The sequence below is a fragment of the Diceros bicornis genome, chromosome 6 (assembly GCF_020826845.1).
Source record: "Diceros bicornis minor isolate mBicDic1 chromosome 6, mDicBic1.mat.cur, whole genome shotgun sequence".
NCBI classification, from domain to species: domain Eukaryota; kingdom Metazoa; phylum Chordata; class Mammalia; order Perissodactyla; family Rhinocerotidae; genus Diceros; species Diceros bicornis.
In genome coordinates this window covers 25354812-25374834 of record NC_080745.1, presented here as the reverse complement: position 1 = coordinate 25374834, position 20023 = coordinate 25354812, and the positions used below count along the sequence as shown (strand labels likewise).

Genomic DNA, 20023 nt, shown 5'->3' with positions numbered 1-20023 from the left:
CAGATGGTGGAAGCCAGGTTTCTCATTGTTGGAGTGAGAGGTTACAAAGAAGCAAGAAGAGGCTAAATGATGCATGTGGAAATGAATTAGAGTTGGAGACATCAGTACAAATTCATGTTTAGTTTAATAGAAATGGTTACATATAGCTATATTTATAGATGTATGTATATATACATGGGTTAGTATATGCATATGTATTTCCTTGCTTTGTCAGCTGAGAGGGCCTAGAAGCAATGACAACCACATAGCAACAAGCACTCCTACTTCTCAGGTCTTGGTTTCTAAAACCCTTCTCCAGTAAAGTGAACCAGTGCTCCTGGGAGATAAGGCTGATTCTAGGACTGGGGCAGGAAATACATAAGATGAGCTTAGAGCATCTTGTAGTGTCAGAAAGAGAGAACATGCTTTAAACACACATACACACACACACACACACACACACACACTGATGGGGTTATGCAAAGGGACACAGCAGCCAACTGAAGTAGCTGAAAATAGCCAAAGCTGGAACAATTTGAGCAATGAAGTAAGTAAAGTAGTTTGGGATTATAAACCAAAGTATAAAATAAATATCGATGAATGCATACTGATAAAAATAAATGATTGAATAAATAAATAGGGAAGAAGAGACAAGTCTCCCATGTGGAAGAATTCCAAGTAATTTATGTAGACGTTACTGAACCAAAGTGGGTCCGCTTCTTGGTGAGGTGAAATCAGAGGCTTCACCAGAAGTAGTTGTCACACGAAGTAAAATTTATTTGCCACAAATAAGGAGACCACGTGGAATCACTTCCAAAGTCGTGGCTCCCCAAGCATGGGACAGCAGGAGCCTTTTATTTCAGATGGGGAATGAATAGTCAAAAGGGAGAGGTGGGTATTCCCTTATGCAGGCCTAGTTGGAAAACATGCTTCCACATACATCGCATGTTATGGTCATCTGCGCAGGCGCTGCTCTTGCAGTGGGGCTCAGTCTAGTTCATGGTGGTTGGTGATTGCATTTCTTAACATAACAACAAAAAAAGATTTGAAGAAACAGTCAAATACTTCTGAAACCTCCCTTGAGTTCCTCGGGGCAATTAGTTGGTAACACACTCTCCACCCTCAAGAAGGTGGAGCATAACTCCCCACTCCTTAAGTGAGGGCTGCATGTAGTAATGTCCTTCCAAAGAAGACAGTGTGGAAAGGGGAGAGGGAGAGAACTTCACAGTGGAGAAACCTGACAGACACCACCTCAGCCAGGCAGTCAAGGCAACATCAACAGTGATAAGTCATGAAGACAGCATGTACCCCTGATATGATGGGGTGAGAAGGGCACTTCACCTCTGTGGTCTTCCTCCCCAAAACGCATAACCCCAGTCTAATCATGAGGAAAACATCAGACAAATCTCAACTGAGGGACATTCTACAAAACACTTGACAGTATTCCTCAAAACAGTCAAGGTCATCAAAAACAAGGAAAGTCTGCGAAACTGTCATAGCCAAGAGGACCAAAGGAGACATGAGGACTAAACGTGATGTGATACCCTGGATGGGATTTTGGAACAGAAAAAGCATATTAGGTAAAAACTTAAGGAAATATGGAGAAAGTGTGGACTTTAATAATAATAGTGTATTGGTTCAGTCACTGTAACAAATGTGCATAACTAATATAAGATGTTAACAATAAGGGAAACTGGGTCAGGGGTATATGAGAACTCACTGTACTGTTTATGAATTTTTCTATAAATCTAAAACTCTTTTAAATGGAAAAGTTTATTTTAAAATTCAAGCAGAGTGTCTATAAACACAAACACACACTCATATTAATAAAAGAGATGACTATGAGGAAAAATAATTGGGAGCACGTGAGACCAGAAAGGAAGAAAAAGGTCTTCAACTCTGTCTCAATCTTCATACAACTATCACCCTCCTGGTCGGACTCCTGAGAGAAAGAGAGAGAGACTCATGTAAACCTCATGGCAGTCCTAGGAGGGAGCATACGTCCATCACCCTCATTTTGCACGTTAGGCAACTGAAATACTAAGTGAGTTGAGATCACTCAGCTTGTAGGTGGGAGAGCTGGCACTTGAACCTGCAGCCAGTCAGGGACCAGAGCCGGTGCTCTTTACTACCACACCACACTGCCTGTCTCACAGAGAGCTCAGGACCTCTCGTTTCCTCAGAGATCCAAGTAAACCCCATCCGTGCTTCCGGTCTTCCTCCACACCACCCCACCAAGGCAAGCGGTGGGAGATAGGTCTTAAACAAGTTAGAAAAACTCTGGCTGAGGGGCGCCACCTGGTGGCCTTCCTTGTTTCCTGCAGCAGTTTCCATGCTTCTTGCCGCCCTTATAGGCTGAACGGGAGCTATGAGGCTCTGAAGGGGGGCAACGCCATTGAGGCCATGGAAGACTTCACCGGGGGCGTAGCAGAGACCTTCGAAACTAAACAGGCTCCAGAGAACTTCTATGAGATTCTAGAGAAGGCCTTGAAGAGGGGCTCTCTGGTGGGCTGCTCCATTGATGTAAGTCGCTGGCTTGCTCACCTTTCAGGTGCTGTTCCAGGGTATCAACGTTTATTTTAATTAAAACAAAAGTTTTTATTTAATGTTTTCCAATCACAAAGGTAAGCCATACTTACTGTATCAGGTGGAACAATCCTGAGATTATATATAAAGGCAAATTTCTATCTCCCTCCCCCAGTCCCACCCCGTGGCGCCTGGGGTGTGCCCTTCACACCACTCTCCTTGCTCACACAAACAGGCACACACATATATACACAAACACAGGGTGGGGGGGTCGGTTTTACTAAATGGAATCTTCCTATATACTCTTCTGAAACTTGTTTTTTTTACTTCATATATCATGAAAAAATATATCAGTGGGTAGAAATCTAACAGTATTTTTTCTAATTTTTTAATGCATATAAATACATATAATTTTACCTCATTTATTTTTTGAAACCTATTCGAGTTTTCTATTTCTTCTTGGATTAACCTTGGGAATTTATTCTTTGCTACTAAATTATCCATTTCCTTTACATTTCCAAGTTTGTAACATGGAGTTGTATGTAACACTGTTATGTGCTTCTCATCAGTGTATGTGGTTGTACTTCTGTCTCGTGCTGTGCATGATGGGGATGATCAAGTTGTTCTGTCTGGGAGCAAAAGAGTAAACTTTTCGTTGGAGTCCAAGCTGGGAATGAGGGTATCCTCACCTTGGGAAGAGACGGGGAATTGCTGTATGTCACTGCTAACCATCTTGGGGGTGTCTTGTGTACCCATTTTATATGCCTCGGCCCTCACCTGGGGGAGCAGGAGTGGCCAGGCCAGATGCGGAGCTGGGTCTGGCCAGATAGGGAAGGCTTGACTTACAAAATGGGTTCAATGCCGCTCTTTTCATGTTTTAGATCAGAAATGCTGCAGAATCTGAAGCCCGGACACCTTTTGGTCTTATTAAGGGTCATGCCTACACTGTGACAGGAATTGACCAGGTAGGCCACATGAAGCCTCGTTGACAGAGCACAGAGACAGACTTGACGACGCTAGTCCCTTATACTTGTTTAGTGCATCGCAGTGTAAACCAGACTTTCAGACATTTCAGAGAATGTCTCATCTAAAGGAGGCAGGCTGGAATGCAAAACAGCAAAACAGGAGAGAAACGTGTGATTTCACCACAGGACAAAACTTGTTTAGCAGATGTGAGAACCTGGTCTTTGTTTTTTCTTTTCTTTTCTTTTCTTCCCTTATTCCACATCGGTCCTATAATAGTCAGAGTTCCCCAGAGAAACAGAATCAATAGGCCATATCTATATATAAAGAGACTTGTTATGAGGAATTGGGTCACATGATTTTGGAGGCTGAGAAGTCCTCTGACCTGCCATCTGTAAGCTGAAGACCCAGGAAAGCTGATGATGTAATTCTAGTCCAAGTCCCAAGCCTCAGAACCAGGAGAACCAATGGTATAAGTCCCAGTCTGAGAGTAGAAGAGGACCAAAGTCCCAGCTCAGCAGTCAGGCAGAGAGAATTCTCTCTTCCTCAGCCTTTCTGTTCTATTCAGACCTTCAACTGATTAGATGGAGCCCACCTACATGGGGAGGGCCATCTACTTTACTCAGTCTACTGATTCAAATGCTAATTTCATCCAGAAACACCCTCACAGACACACCCAGAATAATGTATAACCAAATATCTGGGCACCTTGTGGCCCAGTCAAGTTGACACATAAAGTTAACCTTCACAAGTCCTATTCTCTGCAGCTATAGTCCAGGGTGGAACTGATCCCTGTGAGCCACCTAGACCCCAGCACTGCTCTGGCTTCTAGTGAGTGCTTGGTTGGGAGGAGAGCTCTTTAAAGGACTTGTGGGAAAGAGAAGGAAAGAGAAGGGAAGAGGATGAGATGAAAGAGGAAGACAAGAAGCTAAGGGTTGCGCCCTCTCAGGTTCAGTCAGTGAAGTCCAAAGGCCTGACTTTGCCCGCTCCATGCCTCTCTTGGACAAGTCTCAAACCCAGTTTGTAGAGGACACAGGCACCTCTGGTGTCCTCCCGTTGCTGCCCACGTTTTGAGTAACACACTCCAAATGAGTGAGGAGTAGAGACACAGAAGGAAGCCATCCTTCCTCCTCAGCCGGGTTTCTGAGCAGAGCATTCAAGGTGGGAGATGCATTTGGATTCTTCAGAACTTTAGCTCTTTCAGTTGGTTCCTCTCCTCCTCCTTCTCTGTCCATTCGTGCCTTGCCAATCACTCACTTGAGTAGGCACGCAATTTTTAATGTTAGATCTTCTAAATATTATTCCAAGTAACAACAGAACCCTTCCATCATTTCTGTTCAATTGCTTTTGCTTTCTCTCCAGCTACAAGGAATTTACCTTCCCTGCACATTTCAATCAATGAACCTCTTAAATGGTGAACTGTAAGCTGCACCTTGACCTCTGGAGAGGATATACTAACTTAAATTATTTTTACACATCAAAAATAAAATTTGTGTCAAATGCATGAGGATAAAGTGTTCTGAGAGCTAAAATTTCTGGTTAGTTGATGACTAGAAGTCTTCTATTTCCACTCTCTTTCCTCCAAAATCTTTCTAAAATGCACTAGTCCTCTTTCTGCTCGGGGGCAGAACATGAAGGGCATGGGTTAATCCTCTGTCTTTACGGACTCACCAGTTCTCAATGTGAACAGCGGAGATTTTCATATGACACCTGAAAGGGGGAGTATATCAGATTTAGAAGACTTCGAAGTGGTTTTTGTTTATTGTCGTTTAAATTCCCAGCATGTGCTTATATTGTTATCATTCTTCTGTGAATAAGATGCTAAGGATGAATAAAGCTCAGTAACGGTTCCATGAGCACTTCCGAGAACTACTCCTCACCGTTCGCTGTGCTGGATGCTGAGGACACACAGATAAATAAGACTTGGCCCCTGCCTCTAGGGAGATCCCAGTCTAGAGAGAAAACTCATGCATTTGAAGATTCATGTGGACTAATTTCACGTTAATTACAGCTCTACTTCCTTCCCCAGATGCAGCATAACCATTCTGGGGGGATTAATATAACATCATTGGTAATGCTAGCCATTATGTTCAATAGGAATTAGAAAATCCCGAGGGCCCATTAAGAGTTGATGAGTTTTGACATGTATTTACCCTGTTGTAGTCGACACTTTCAGTGAAGGCAGCCTTGGCTGGAGAGGAACCACTCTGGAGCTCATGAATGAGTTCGTCATTTCCCATTTCCCGATGCTTTTCTCTTCTAGGTAAACTGCCGAGGCCAGGAAATCGAGCTCATCAGAGTCCGGAACCCTTGGGGCAAGGTTGAGTGGAATGGGTCCTGGAGCGACAGGTCAGTCCCCGCCCCACCTCTCTGACCGGTCCCCTCCTTCTTGCTGCTCATGGGGCTCGTGGGGCCAGGGCTGGCTTGTGCAGGCATGTGAAGGAGGAGCATTTTGTCTACAGTTCTCTCCTGGCTCTTATTCAGGGTCCTGTCCTACGTCTTGGTGGCCTTGCTCCCTCCCCTTTCAGCCCTCAGGCCCACTTTGCAGTCAAACTTGAAGACTCTTATAACTGCTCTTTAACTTTCATATAATTGTATTTATGTCAGTGAATGTATTCCTTCCCATGGGATGTTTCATATCCCCATGTGAAAGGCTTTATCTCTGGTATGAGTAGCTTCAATAAGCAGTGTGCCTGTGTGTGTGTGTGTGTGTGTGTGTGTGTTCAGGGTGGTGGTGAGGGTGGCAGTGAGTATTTTCGGGTGAGAATCCCTGAAATCTTGCCAAACGGGTCACTATAGGGTTCTCTCTAATGGTCTCCGACCATGGGCCAGAGGCCCGGTGGCCCGGTAGAGACATAGAGGAAGTGAAAGAGGAAATTCATCCATGACAGAGCAGTCAACCAGGGTTATTTATTTGGCCCCTAATTATGAAGGAAGGTCTGCCTTTCTGATATGTGTCCCCTCCTCATCCCTTGGGAGGTGGCCCAGGTGACTAGGAGCATGGGATGTTTAGGCATCCACAGGCAGGGCCCACCTGAGCTGTCTCTCCCTCACTGCCTCCTCCCTCAGCCGGGGCCACTGCCTCTTGAGCTCCTGCCCCGCACCCCCGCCCATGCACGGCTCGTGGGGCTGAGGAGCCCTGCAGGAAGTCTAGAACTTGAGTAAAGACTGAGCCAGTGTTTGTCCTCAGCTCAGACAAAGCCACCTGGTCACCAACCATCGGTGTGTCCATGTTTATTAACCAGACTCCAGCCCGAGGGCCCAGCACACACCTCTGGGACTGCTTGTCTCCACATGGCTGCTCTTGTGTCCTGTCGTCCCCGCTTTGGCATCCGCCTCCTCAGAACTGAGGGCTGGTGGCAGAGACTGATTCAGAGCAGACCAACATCAGAGGAGGGAAGAGACCGGCCTCCCTCTCCTTGCGGAAGTGAAAAGAATACAAATATTGAGACCAAAATTAATGGGACTGCTTCATATCGTGAACAGACCTGTGGAGTCCCTTGATTTAGAGAATGCCGTCTATAAAAGGACAAAGGCCACTTTTTCCTCCTCCTGGGAAACACACAGAGGGAAAAATAAAGAAAGTGCATTTTTACGGGAGTCCGGGCTGGAAACAAGCTTGCCTCCACCCCCACTCAGCCTCGGAGTAGAGATTTGGACCCCATCCTGATCCTGACCCTGCCCATTACGAGAACAGGGCTGAAAACACTGCTTAGCCCATCAGGCCCGTTATCGGGATGTGAGCCACTTGGAGGATAATGGCTCAAAAAGAAAATAATGGCTCTTAGTTCTGCTCTTCCTGCCCTGGCACGAGGGACCTGGAGAGATGCTTCTCCTGAGTCCTTCACTTGGATCTCCTGAGTCCTCCCCATGAAGTCGAGATCTACAGGATGTAGATGAGGTGGCCACATCGGTGATAGCACCATAGTGGCGGGAACTCAATTTGAACTATTTGGAGGCGGCTGTGGGCTCATAGAGACGCAGTGGAATTGAAGGCAGGACTCCTGAGTTTGGGGGACAGTGGGTGGCTGCTCACCTGTGCCCTCTTGTCCCTAGGATGGGCACGTGTACCTCACAGAACCCTACCTGGCTTCCTGGTGAGGTCACATAAAGAAGGAACCTGGTACACTAAATGTCAAGCATGGTCGAACATAAGGTATTATCATCATGTTTCAAAGTGTCAGCTTATAAACGAAGAGGAGCAGTCAAGTGAGGGCTCCAGGTCACACGTTTCAAGCACTGTCCCGAGGGCCTTTTTCCATCAGCTGCACTTGGAGATGTGCTTTCCGACCAGCCTCTAGATCCCCTGGCACATTTCTGGGGCCCAACGAGTGGTCACTGACCAGGATCAATTCCTCACATAACCTCAGATCGTGGTTCTAGGGAGGGGCACTCCTCCACCCCCGGGCCAGCTGTTCCGGCTGCTGTTCACGACCCTCTACCTAAATGCGGACTTTGTTCACTCCTAGTTCTTCTGAATGGCGTTTCGTCACCCCAGCTGAGCAAAGGCGCCTGTGTCACACTGCCCTCGACGACGGGGAATTCTGGTACAGTGCTCATCTCTGTTTCCATTTCTGTATTAACTGCATAAGGGGTATGAACGTGCCCCATGCCCTTTGGTTGTAAGGAGCACCATCTTTCTTTCTTTTTATTTTATTTTTTTGGTAAATCAAATACATCTGTCTCAAACCCCTTGTGTTCACCCAGGTCAGCAGAGAATTTAATCTGTCATGTTTGGGGGACTTATCCCATCTCCAGGTTTGTTTAAGAGTCTTAGGGGAGTTAGTGAGATCCAGAAAACATGGCGCAGAGCCTCTGGTCTCCAGCCCAGCATCCCTCCTCTGAGCCATTTGTCATCCAGGTTTTCATGGTGAATTTGAAGACAGGCAGCCTACTGCTCACAGGGTCCACTCCCTCCATGCCCAGATGGATGGCAGGGACCCTTGAAGGCAGTTACCTTGAGAGCATCTAAAAATATAGACCTAAGTTGGAAGGAAACATTCCTATTCTGGACTTTCCACAGGGCTGAATCTCTGTTTAACTGAACATTTTTAATGGGCCTTTGTCTCTAGAAGCTTTTTTCAATCTTATTTCTTCCTGTGGGATCCAGAAACAGTTAGCTCTTCCAACCTGGCAAGACCACAAATTTCTGATTTCTAGCTCTATTCTTTTTCCTGTGCTCAAACCACTCAATTCCTGCCTGAGTTAATCTCTTTGTTATAACACCTTATTTAATACAACAAGCAAAATCCAGCACACGCTAATATTCCAGCTTTTTCCGATCTTTTCCCCTAGAGCACAGCCTCATTAGGCATTTGTTCTGTTTTCCATATTTTTTTTTCACCTCATAATAACCCTGTGAGGGTATACTATTATTATTGTCATTTTACACATGAGAAACCCAAGGTCTAAAGAGATTAAGTTGCCTACTGTCATATAGCTGATAAATTGCAGTGCTTTAATTGTATCTTTTATTTACTACTTACTACATCATTTTTATTTTTATTTATTTATTTTTATTGCAGTAACATTGGTTTATAACATTGTATAAATTTCAGGTGTACATCATTATACTTCTATTTTTGCATAGATTACATCATGTTCACGACCCAAATACTAATTACAACCCATCACCACACACATGTGCCGAATTATCCCTTTCGCCCTCCTCCCTCCCCCCTTCCCCTCTGGTAACCACCAATCCAATCTCTGTCTCTATGTGTTTGTTTGTTGTTGGTATTATCTACTACTTAATGAGGGAGATCATGCAGTATTTGACCTTCTTCCTCTGACTTATTTCCCTTTGCATAATATCCTCAATGTCCATCCATGTTGTCACAAATGGCTGGATTTCATCGTTTCTTATGGCTGAGTAGTATTCCATTGTGTATATATACCATTTCTTCTTTATCCATTCATCCCATCAAGGGCACTTGATGGGCACTTACGTTGCTTCCAAGTCTTGGCTATTGTGAATAACGCTGCAATGAACACAGGGGTGCATGTATCTTTACACATTGGTGTTTTCAAGTTCTTTGGATAAATACCCAGCAGTGGAATAGCAGGATCGTATTGTAGGTTCTATCCTTGATTTTTTGAGGACTCTCCATACTGTTTTCCATAGTGGCTGTACCAGTTTGCACTCCCACCAGCAGTGTATGAGAGTTTCCTTCTCTCCACATCCTCTCCAACACATGTTGTTTCCTGTCTTGTTAATTATAGCCATTCTGACGGGCATGAGGTGATATCTCGTTGTAGTTTTGATTTGCATTTCCCTGATAGCTAATGATGTTGAACATCTTTTCACGTGTCTGTTGGCCATCTGTATATCTTCTTTGGAGAAATGTCTGTTCGGGTCTTTTGCCCATTTTTTAATTGGGTTGTTAGTTTTTTTGTTGTTGAGATGCATGAGTTCTTTATATATGTTGGAGATTAACCCCTTGTCAGATGTATGGTTTGCAAATATCTTCTCCCAATTGTTAGAATGTCTTTTCATTTTGTTGATGGTTTTCTTTGCGCTGCAGAAGATTTTTAGTTTGGTGTAGTCCCATTTGTTTATTTTTTCTATTGTTTCTCTTACCCGGTCAGACATGGTGCTTGAAAATATGTTGCTAAGACCGATGTCGAAGAGCATACTGCCAATGTTTTCTTCTAGAAGTTTCATAGTTTCAGGTCTTACATTCAAGTCTTTAATCCATTTTGAGTTAATTTTTGTGTATGGTGTAATGTAAAGGTCTATTTTCACTTTTTTGCATGTGGCTGTCCAGTTTTCCCAACACCATTTGTTGAAGAGACTTTCTTTTCTCCATTGTATGTTCTTGGCTCCTTTGTCGAAGATTAGCTGTCCATAGATGTGTGGGTTTATTTCTGGGCTTTCGATTCTATTCCATTGATCTGTGTGTCTGTTTTTGTGCCAGTACCATGCTGTTTTGGTTACTATAGCTTTGTAGTATATTTTGAAATCAGGGAATGTGATACCTCCAGCTTTGTTCTTTTTTCTCAGGATTCCTTTAGCTATTCGGGGTCTGTTGTTGTTTCATATAAATTTTAGGATTCTTTGTTCTATTTCTGTGAAAAATGTTGTTGGAACTTTGATAGGGATTGCATTGAATCTATAGATGGCTTTAGGAAGTATGGACATCTTAACTATGTTAATTCTTCCAATCCAAGAGCACGGAATATCCTTCCATTTCTTTGTGTCTTCTTCAATTTCTTTCAGCAACGTTTTATAGTTTTCGGTGTACCGATTTTTCACCTCTTTGGTTAAGTTTATTCCTAGGTATTTTATTCTTTTTGACAATTGTAAATGGGATGGTATTCTTAATTTCTCTTTCCACTACTTCATTGTTAGTGTATAGAAATGCAACTGATTTTTGTATGTTGATTTTGTATCCTGCAACTTTACCATATTCGTTTATTACTTCTAAAAGATTTTGGTGGATTCTTTAGGGTTTTCTATATATAAAATCATGTCATCTGCAAATAGTGAGAGTTTCACTTCTTCCTTTCCAATTTGGATCCCTTTTATTTCTTTTTCTTGCCTGATTGCTCTGGCTAGGACTTCCAGTACTATGTTAAATAGGAGTGGTGAGAGTGGGCATCCTTGTCTGGTTCCTATTCTTAGAGGGATAGCTTTCAGTTTTTCACCATTGAGGATGATATTAGCTGTGGGTTTGTCATATATGGCCTTTATTATGTTGAAGTACTTTCCTTCTATACCCATTTTATTCAGAGTTTTTATCATAAATGGATGCTGTATCTTGTCAAATGCTTTCTCTGCATCTATTGAGATGATCATGTGATTTTTATTCTTCATTTTATTAATGTGGTTTATCGCATTGATTGATTTGCGAATGTTGAACCATCCCTGCATACCTGGAATAAATCCCACTTGATCATGGTGTATAATCTTTTTAATGTATTGTTGTATGCTATTTGCTAGTATTTTGTTGAGGATTTTTGCATCGATGTTCATCAGTGATATTGGCCTGTAATTTTCTTTTTTTGTGTTGTCCTTGTCTGGTTTTGGTATCCTCCTCAATTTTTTGGAACATTTTGAGAAGGATAGATATTAAGTTGTCTTTGAATGTTTGGTAGAATTCACCAGGGAAGCCATCTGGTCCTGGACTTTTATTTTGGGGGATATTTTCGATTACTGTTTCCATCTCCTTAGTAGTGATTGGTCTATTCAAATTCTCTATTTCTTCTTGATCCAGTTTTGGAAGGTTGTATGATTCTAAGAATTTATCCATTTCTTCCAGATTGTCGAATTTGTTGGCATATAGCTTTTCATAGTATTCTCTTATAATCTTTTGTATTTCTGAGGTGTCTGTTGTAATTTCTCCTCTTTCATTTCCGATTTTACTTATTTGAGCCTTCTCTCTTTTTTTCTTGGTGAGTCCAACTAAAGGTTTGTCAATTTTATTTATCTTTTCAAAGAACCAGCTCTTGGTTTTATTAAGTTTTTCTATTTTTTTTCATCTCTATTTCATTTATTTCTGCTCTGATTTTTATTATTTCTCTTCTTCTACTGATTTTGGGCTTTGTTTGTTCTTCTTTTTCCAGTTCCTTTAAGTGCATTGTTAGATTGTTTATTTGATATTTTTCTTGTTTATTGAGATAGGCCTGTGTTGCTATAAATTTCCCTCTTAGAACCACTTTTGCTGTATCCCATAAATTTTGGCACGTCGTATTTTCATTTTCATTTGTCTCCAGGTATTTTTTGATTTCTCCTTTGATTTCTTCATTGACCCAATTGTTATTCAGTAGCATTTTGTTTAATCTCCACGTATTTGTGGCTTTTCTGATTTTCTTCCTATAGTTGATTTCTAGTTTCATACCGTTGTGGTCAGAAAAGACGCATGGTATTATTTCAGTCTTCTTAAATTTATGTAGACTTGTTTTGTGGCCTAATATGTGATCAATCCTGGAGAATGTTCCAGGTGCATTTGAAAAGAACGTGTATTCTTTGGTTTTTGGATGGAATGCTCTGTATATATCTACTAGGTCCATCTGTTCTAGTGTGTCATTTAAGGCCAATATTTCCTTATTTATCTTCTGTTTGGATGATCTATCTGTTGGTGTAAGTGGAGTGTTAAAGTCCCCTACTATTATTGTACTACTGTCTATTTCGCTTTTTATGTCTGTTAATAATTGCTTTATATATTTAGGTGCTCCTACATTGGGTGCGTAGATATTTACAAGTGTTACATCCTCTTGTTGGATTGTTCCCTTGATCATTATGTAATGCCCTTGTCTCTTTTTTTGTCTTAAAGTTTTTGTTTTACAGTCTATTTTGTCTGATATGAGTATTTCTACCCCAGCTTTCTTTTCATTGCCCTTTGCATAGAGTTTCTTTTTCCATCCCTTCACTTTCAATTTGTGAGTGTCTTTAGGTCTGAAGTGTGTGTCTTGTATGCAGTATATATATGGGTCTTGTTTTTTTATCCAATCAGCCACCCTATGCTTTTAATTGGAGCATTTAGTCCATTGACGTTTAAAGTAGCTATTGATAAATATGTACTTACCGCCATTTTTTCACTTTTTTTTTCTCAGTGTTTAGTAGTCTTTCTCTGTTCCTTTCTCCTTCTATACAGAATTGATGGTCTCTTTAGTTTGACCTCTGTCTGAAAGCTCTACTCTTTAACTCCCCTCCTCCCTCATTTTATGTTTTTGATATCATATCTCACCTCTTTTTAGTACATTTGTATCCATTACCCTTTTATCATGGAAATAGATAAATTTTCCTATTTGTGGTCTTCTCTTTTCCCCTTAAATCAGTCCCTTTAACATTTCTTGTAGCACTGGTTTCTTGGTGACAAAATCCTTTAATGCTTGCTTGTTTGGGAAACTTTTGATCTCTCCTTCCATTTTGAATGATAACCTTGCCGGGTAGAGTATTCTTGGCTGTAAGTTTTTTCCTTTTAGCACTTTAAATATATCGTGCCACTCTCTTCTAGCCTGTAAGGTTTCTGCTGAGAAGTCAGCTGATAGCCTTATGGGGTTTCCTTTGTATGTAACTTGTCTTTCTCTTGTGGCTTTTAGGATTCTCTCTTTATCTTTAATTCTGGACATTTTGATTATGATGTGTCTTGGTGTGGGCCTCTTTGAGTTTATCTTGTTTGGGGCTCTCTGTGCTTCCTGTACCTGGATGTCTGTTTCCTTCCTTAGGTTAGGGAAGTTTTCATCTATTATTTCTTCAAATAGATTCTCTGTCCCTTTGTCTTGCTCTTCTCCTTCCCGGACATCTATAACACGGATGTTAGTGCGCTTGATGTTATCCCAGAGGTCCCTTAGACTGTCCTCACTCTTTTTAATTCTTTTTTCTTTTACCTGTTAAGCTTGGGTAATTTCTTCTAGTCTTTCGTCCAGCTCGCAGATCCGTTCTTCTGTATCCTCTACTCTGCTTTTGAGTCCCTCTAGTGAATTTTTCATTTCCAGTATTGTATTCTTCATTTCTGATTGTTTTTTTTAAATATCTTCCATTTCTTTGTTGACATTCTCACTGAGTTCATCTATTCTTCTCCCCACATCAGTGAGCATCCTTAACACTCTTTGTTTGAACTCTCTGTTGGGTAGGTTGCTCATTTCTGTTTCACTTAGTTCCTTTTCTTGGGGTTTGTCCTGTTCCCTTACTTGGACTGTGTTCCTTTGCCTCCTCATTTTGCCTTTTTCCCTGTGCTTGTGTCTATGTATTAGGTAGGTCAGCTACGTCTCCTGCTCTTGGATAGGTGACCTTATATAAGTGATGCCTTAGGAGACCTGCAGTGTGCTTCCCTCAGTTCTCAGTGTTCCAGGGGTGACCCCTATGTGGGCTACATGTGTCCTTCTGTTGTGGCGTGTTTGCTCCCCCTGTAGGCACCCAGAGAGGCTGAGTTATGCTCCTGGCCAGCTGTTGTAATGCTCAGCTGCTTGTAGTTGTTGTGGGCTCTTCAGTCTCTTTATCGGGTGTGGGGAGCCCCAGCACAGTTGGCTGCAAGTTCTAATAGCACATTAGTGTTTCAGTATTTCTTTTAAGTGAGTAGGCCCCCAGCGTGGCAGGTTGTTAGGCTCAGGGGCTTACAAATGCTATAAGCTTCCAGCCTTTAGGTCTCTTGTCAGCTCTCTGAGGATTGCAGCTGTGTGGGGCTGGCCTCAGGCACGGGAGCACCCAATTGCTTCAGGCTTTGGAAGGTGGGGCAAACCCCCTATGTGGGTCTTTGAGAAGCACAAGTCTTCTGCAGCTGACAAGCCCTGCCGCCCACAGGTCCACACACACAGTCAACACAGTCCTGCCCCATGTGCACACCCCAACCTCCTGAAGTGTACCCAGTCTCTCCACCCGCTCCTTGTGCATGCCCTGCCCCACTGGAGTGGGCTCAGTTGCCAGGCTGCAGAGAATCCAGTCACCAATCTATGCAGGCCCTCAAGTTGCCTGAGGGCTTGTTGTTGGGTGGTGCCAGTCTCTAGGGTGGGCTGCCTGCCCTGCCTGAGCTGGATTAAATCAGTGCTCTAGTGGGTGGGGCAGACCCTGGGCTAGCAGGCCCCAGGGAGAACTCCAATGGTGTCTGTGTCAGCACGCCCACACCAGGCCACAACAATGGCTGCTGCCAATGTCCCAGTCCCTGGAGAGGTCTCACCTCTCACTGCAATGCGCTCAGAGCCTATCAGGTGGGTCTCTTTTCACCAAAGCACTGTGCCCCTTTCTTTTTGGTAATTTTAGGTTGCTTTCTGAAACGAGTGAGTTTGTGTGTGGGCCCTTTAAGAGCCGGTTTTAATTTCTCTGTGGACCAGCTTTTCTGGGGGTACTCCCCAATGTTTTAGTAGCAGGCAAAGTCAGATATTATGCCACTTGTCTCGATTGTGTTGGGTCCACAAAATGCCCACAGTGGGAGTGCTCCTCGGCTCAGGGCCCCGCTCCTCCAGGGAGGGCTGCGTATCTTTAGGCGGCTCCTGGTGGCCGTGAAGCTGGCAGCTTGTGAAGGCAGCGTTTTTTCTCTCCAGAAGGGAGTTTCTGCCTCTTCCACCTCAATTAGGATTGTCCTTTGTTGCAGGAGTTCCTCTTATCCAGTTTTCAGTTCTCTCTCAAGGGTAATTTTTCCACGAGTAGTTGTAAATTGGCTGTGTCCACAGGAGGAGGTGAGTTCAGAGTCTGCTTATGCCTCCATCTTGACTTCTCTCTGTTTTCCATATTTTTGCAGACAACACTTTTAGCAAATATTTTGCCATTTGTAACATGGATATCTATTTTCCAGCTCTAATATTGCCTTTCAACCTCCTGCCCAACTGCTAAGCTGATATCACCTATTTTAGAATTCTGTTATGGTGGCCTCATGCTTCAAGGCACCTGACTTAGGATAACACCAGCTGCTGTAACAAGTAGACTCAAAATGTATAAAGACTCAAATGCAATAAAGTTTATTTCTCACTCATTGTAATAGTCCAGGAGGACATTCCTCTTCTGTGGGTGGCTCTCTCCATGCAGTGATTCAAGGACCCAAGCACTTTCCATTGTGTGGCTCCACCAACCCCTGGAGTCACGCAGTCATCTGCAGGAAGTCAGCAGAAGTGGAAGAAAGGAGACTGGAGAAGACATCCCCACTCCTAAGAGCCTTGACCCAGAATTAACACACATCACTGCTTACATGCTGCCCTAGATGGAAGGGGCAGGGTGCAGTCCCTGGTCCGTTCTAGTGGGTCAACTTTGGTGGCCTGCTAGCTATCTCTGCCTCAGGAACCATGAGGTTGTAAGTCAAAGAAATTTGTGGAAAACCTGCAAGGTGTTTGGAGAGATTGACAAGAGATTGAATTGGAAATTAGAGACAAATTTACTTTGAATTTTGTGTACAGAGGCTCTGGGTTAATGAGTTACATAAAAAGAGTAAAACCTGCAGAGGGAAGCTGAGGCCTGGAATTAGTATCTTCCCACAAATTGCCAAATATGAGCAGGAGGTAGGAACCAGAGTTTGAGAGGCTATCTGAAGTTAAGCTAGTGGCAGGAAGGTCTGACACAGAAGGAAAGGGAAATAGAGCAGAGGAAATGAGGAAATGAACAGTGAGAGGCCCACCGAAGTGTGTCCTTGTGGGTGCTCCATTGCCCTGGCCCCCACCACATCTGCCCTTCTTCGAGGAGCGACACCTAACACCTGGGGCTGAAACTGCCCGAGGCAGTGCACGGTATTAAAATCATCAGCACTCTGGGTAAGGAGCCTTTCCTCCAGGGATCTTGACATAAAAGCCCAATCTCTTTCCATTTTCATCTTTCACCCACTCTAGGACATAACTCTTGCAACGCTCATCTCCCCTTATTTATAAATTCTCTCCCTTCTACTGAATCATTTACATTAGCATTCCAATGCTATAGTGTCACCTACTTCAAAGGAAAAAAAGCCTCTCTTGACCCACTCAAGCCACCAACCCATTTCTCTCCTCTTCTCTACGGCAAAACTCACCAGTTCCTCTTTGCCCTCACTCTCTTGACTCCCCTCAACTATGGTGTCTGCCTCACCATCCCACTGAACCTGCCCTTGGCAGGGACACCATGGACTCTCCCTTTGCTAAATCTAATCGTCTTGATCCATCAGCAGCATTTGACACGGCTGCCACTGTGCTCCTTGGATTCCAGGTTCTCCTGTTACCTGGGCTCTTTCTCAGTGTCCTGTCCTGGTCCCTCCTCATCTCCTAACCTCTTAACATTGAAGTCCCCTGGGCTCAGTCCATGGAGCACCCCCCTCACTATCTACTCCCACTCTTTAGGTGATCTCATCCTGTCACATGAGTTTAAAGATGGTTTTTACACTGATAACTCCCAGGTTTATATCTTCAGCTCCTTTTCCCAGAATTCCAGATCCATACTCAACTGCCTTCTCAACAGTCCCTTGAATACGTAATAGACACCCCAAGTTAACATGTCCAAACCTCAGTGTCTGATCTTCTTTCCCAAACTTGCTCCAACACAGCCTTCCCCCCATCTCTATCCTTACACTTGCTCAAACCAAACATCTTGACTGCTTTCATTCTGTCCTTCCCTACATCCAATCCATCAGCAGGTCCTGTAGGATCTACCTTCAGAATATGTCTCAAATCTGACCACTGTTCACCACCTCCCCTCCTACCAGCCTGGACTGAACCACCCTCATCTCTCACCTGGACGATGGGCTAACTTCCTAGCTGGTGGCTCTGTGCCTTCTGAAATCTATTCTCAACACAGCAGCCATGGGTCATGTTACTCCTCTGTTTAACACCTTCCAATGGCTCTTTATCTTCTCAGAGTCAAAGCCAAAACCCTTATGATGGCTCACCTGACCCACTGTTATCTTTGGATCTTATTCCTTGCTGCCACCTCGTGCCACCTCATTGGTATTTCTTGAGCACATCAAGCACTTACCCATCTCAGGACCTTGCTGTCCATCTGTCTGGAACCCTCAGAGAGCCACTTTTCCCTGTCCCCCATGGTTCAGGTCTCCACATTTGATCAGTGAGGCTCTCCTTTACCTCCTTGTTAAAATAGCGCTCACCCCTACATGCTCATCCTTCACCTGACTTCATTTTTCTTTGTGGCACATATATAGTCAACCTAAATTTTTTACCTTTTTTCCCTTTTTAAACCTTTTTTTTAACTTTTCTTTACCTTGTGTATGTGTGTGTGTGTGTATTTTCTGTCTCCCCACACCTGAGGTCTCCCCACTCCTTGAGGACAGGAACAGGCACTGGATAACTGTTTGTTAAATGATTGAATGAATGAATGGATCATGTCATGACCATCACCTCTTTTGCATGTGTCTTTCTACTTTGTTGCAGGATGGCATTTAGGGACTTCAAGGCCCATTTTGACAAAGTAGAGATCTGCAACCTCACTCCTGATGCCCTGGAGGAGGATGCTCTCCACAAATGGGAGGTGACAGTCCATCAAGGAAGCTGGGTGCGGGGCTCCACAGCTGGGGGTTGCCGCAATTTCCTGGGTTTGTAGTCTGCCTGTCATTCTCTCTGTTATTCCCAAGTGTCCAGTCCAACCAGGGGACATGAATGGATGAGGGCCAAGGCTGTAGAGAAAGCCTGAAATGTGGAGTTAGACTGTAGGATTTCAGGGCTGACTGGGAAAAGAACGCTGCAGGGATTTAACAGGAAGTTGGATAAGAATTGCTCAGAGAAACGCCCTTGTTTTACCACTTGGATTATTTTCGTTTACAAGTAATAGAAAACACAACTCACACTAGTTTAGCAATAACAAGGGTTTGTTGTCCTACATAACTGAAAAGTTCAGAGGAGAAGTAGGTGGGCTTCAGACATAGTTCTATCAGCCCATTTGTTTGTTATTCTCTGTTCAGCTCTATTTCCTCTGTTGACTTCTTCCACTGTCTGGATTTCTTTATAGTCAGAGGAGGGCTGCCAGAGCATGCAGGGCTTCCTGAGCCCTCATTCAACATGCTCAGCAACAGCTCCTAAGGGTCATTAAACAAAAGTCCTCAACTTCCCTCTAACTGGGAATTTCTTGAACCAATATTGCCCGGTGAATGCTATGGGCTGATTGGCTTTGTTCCCATTCTCCAAGGCAAGAGGGACTAGCATAGACCAATCCAAGTTCACCCTTGGAGCCAGCAGTAAAGTCAATTCTGCTCAAATTGCACAACCATTGAACGGATGCTGGGAAACAACCACAGTGCACTGCACTCTCCTTGAAATGCCACATGGAAAAAATAAGATGGACCAAACAGTAACTGACTAGACTCGGAAGAATGTCTTTAAAAAGCTGCATGGGAAATGGTTCAAAAGCAGGTGGAAACAAAAGGGAGAACACTTTGCCTTCTCACAGGGGCTTATCAAAAGTAGAGCAAGAGGGCGATGGGGACAAGGAGAGAAGAAATTATTTTCTTAGGTTTGGGAGGATGTGGTGGGAGTGGATAGGGGTATGTGAGAGTGTGTGTGTGTGTGTGTGTGTCCTTTGTGTTTCTTTAAAGGAAGGGGAAATAATCTGCCTCTTTCAAATGGCAGATACCTTTTGGACCAATCCACAAATAAAACTGTCCCTGACTGAGACAGATGAGGGGCAGGAGGAGTGCACTTTCCTTGTAGCCCTGATGCAGAAAGATCGAAGGAAACTCAAGAGGTTTGGTGCCGACGTGCTGACCATCGGCTATGCCATTTACCAGGTGGGTGGGAACAAACTGCTCTTCCATCGGCTATGCCATTTACCAGGTGGGTGGGAACAAACTGCTCTTCCGAGTCCACCATCTGAGTTCTAAATTCTCAGTTCTTCCTTGGCCTCACACCTGAGGCTTAATGCCCAGTCCCCAAACTGTGTCCAAAGAGCCAACACCAACAGTCCTCCCTAGAGAAACCACCCGCTTTGTGTCCCCACTACAGTGCCCCAGCAAAGACGAACACCTGAACAAGGACTTCTTCAGATACCATGCTTCCCAGGCCAGAAGCAAAACCTTCATCAACCTGAGAGAAGTCTCGGACAGGTTCAAGCTGCCCCCTGGGGAATACATCCTGATTCCCAGCACTTTTGAGCCCCATCAGGAAGCCGATTTCTGCCTGAGGATCTTTTCAGAGAAGAAAGCCATTACCCAGTGAG

General features: G+C 43.8%; 1 protein-coding gene across 1 annotated transcript in view; it reads left to right on the top strand.

Moving 5' to 3' along the window:
• CAPN9 (calpain 9) overlaps positions 1-20023 on the top strand; it is a 54866-nt gene that overhangs the window by 16493 nt on the left and 18350 nt on the right. Inside the window, exons 5-11 of the mRNA XM_058543058.1 lie at positions 2334-2502; positions 3387-3470; positions 5732-5817; positions 7938-8015; positions 18247-18407; positions 19438-19595; positions 19810-20018. Coding sequence (XP_058399041.1) covers positions 2334-2502; positions 3387-3470; positions 5732-5817; positions 7938-8015; positions 18247-18407; positions 19438-19595; positions 19810-20018 — 945 coding nt within the window. The remainder of the gene's footprint in view (positions 1-2333; positions 2503-3386; positions 3471-5731; positions 5818-7937; positions 8016-18246; positions 18408-19437; positions 19596-19809; positions 20019-20023) is intronic.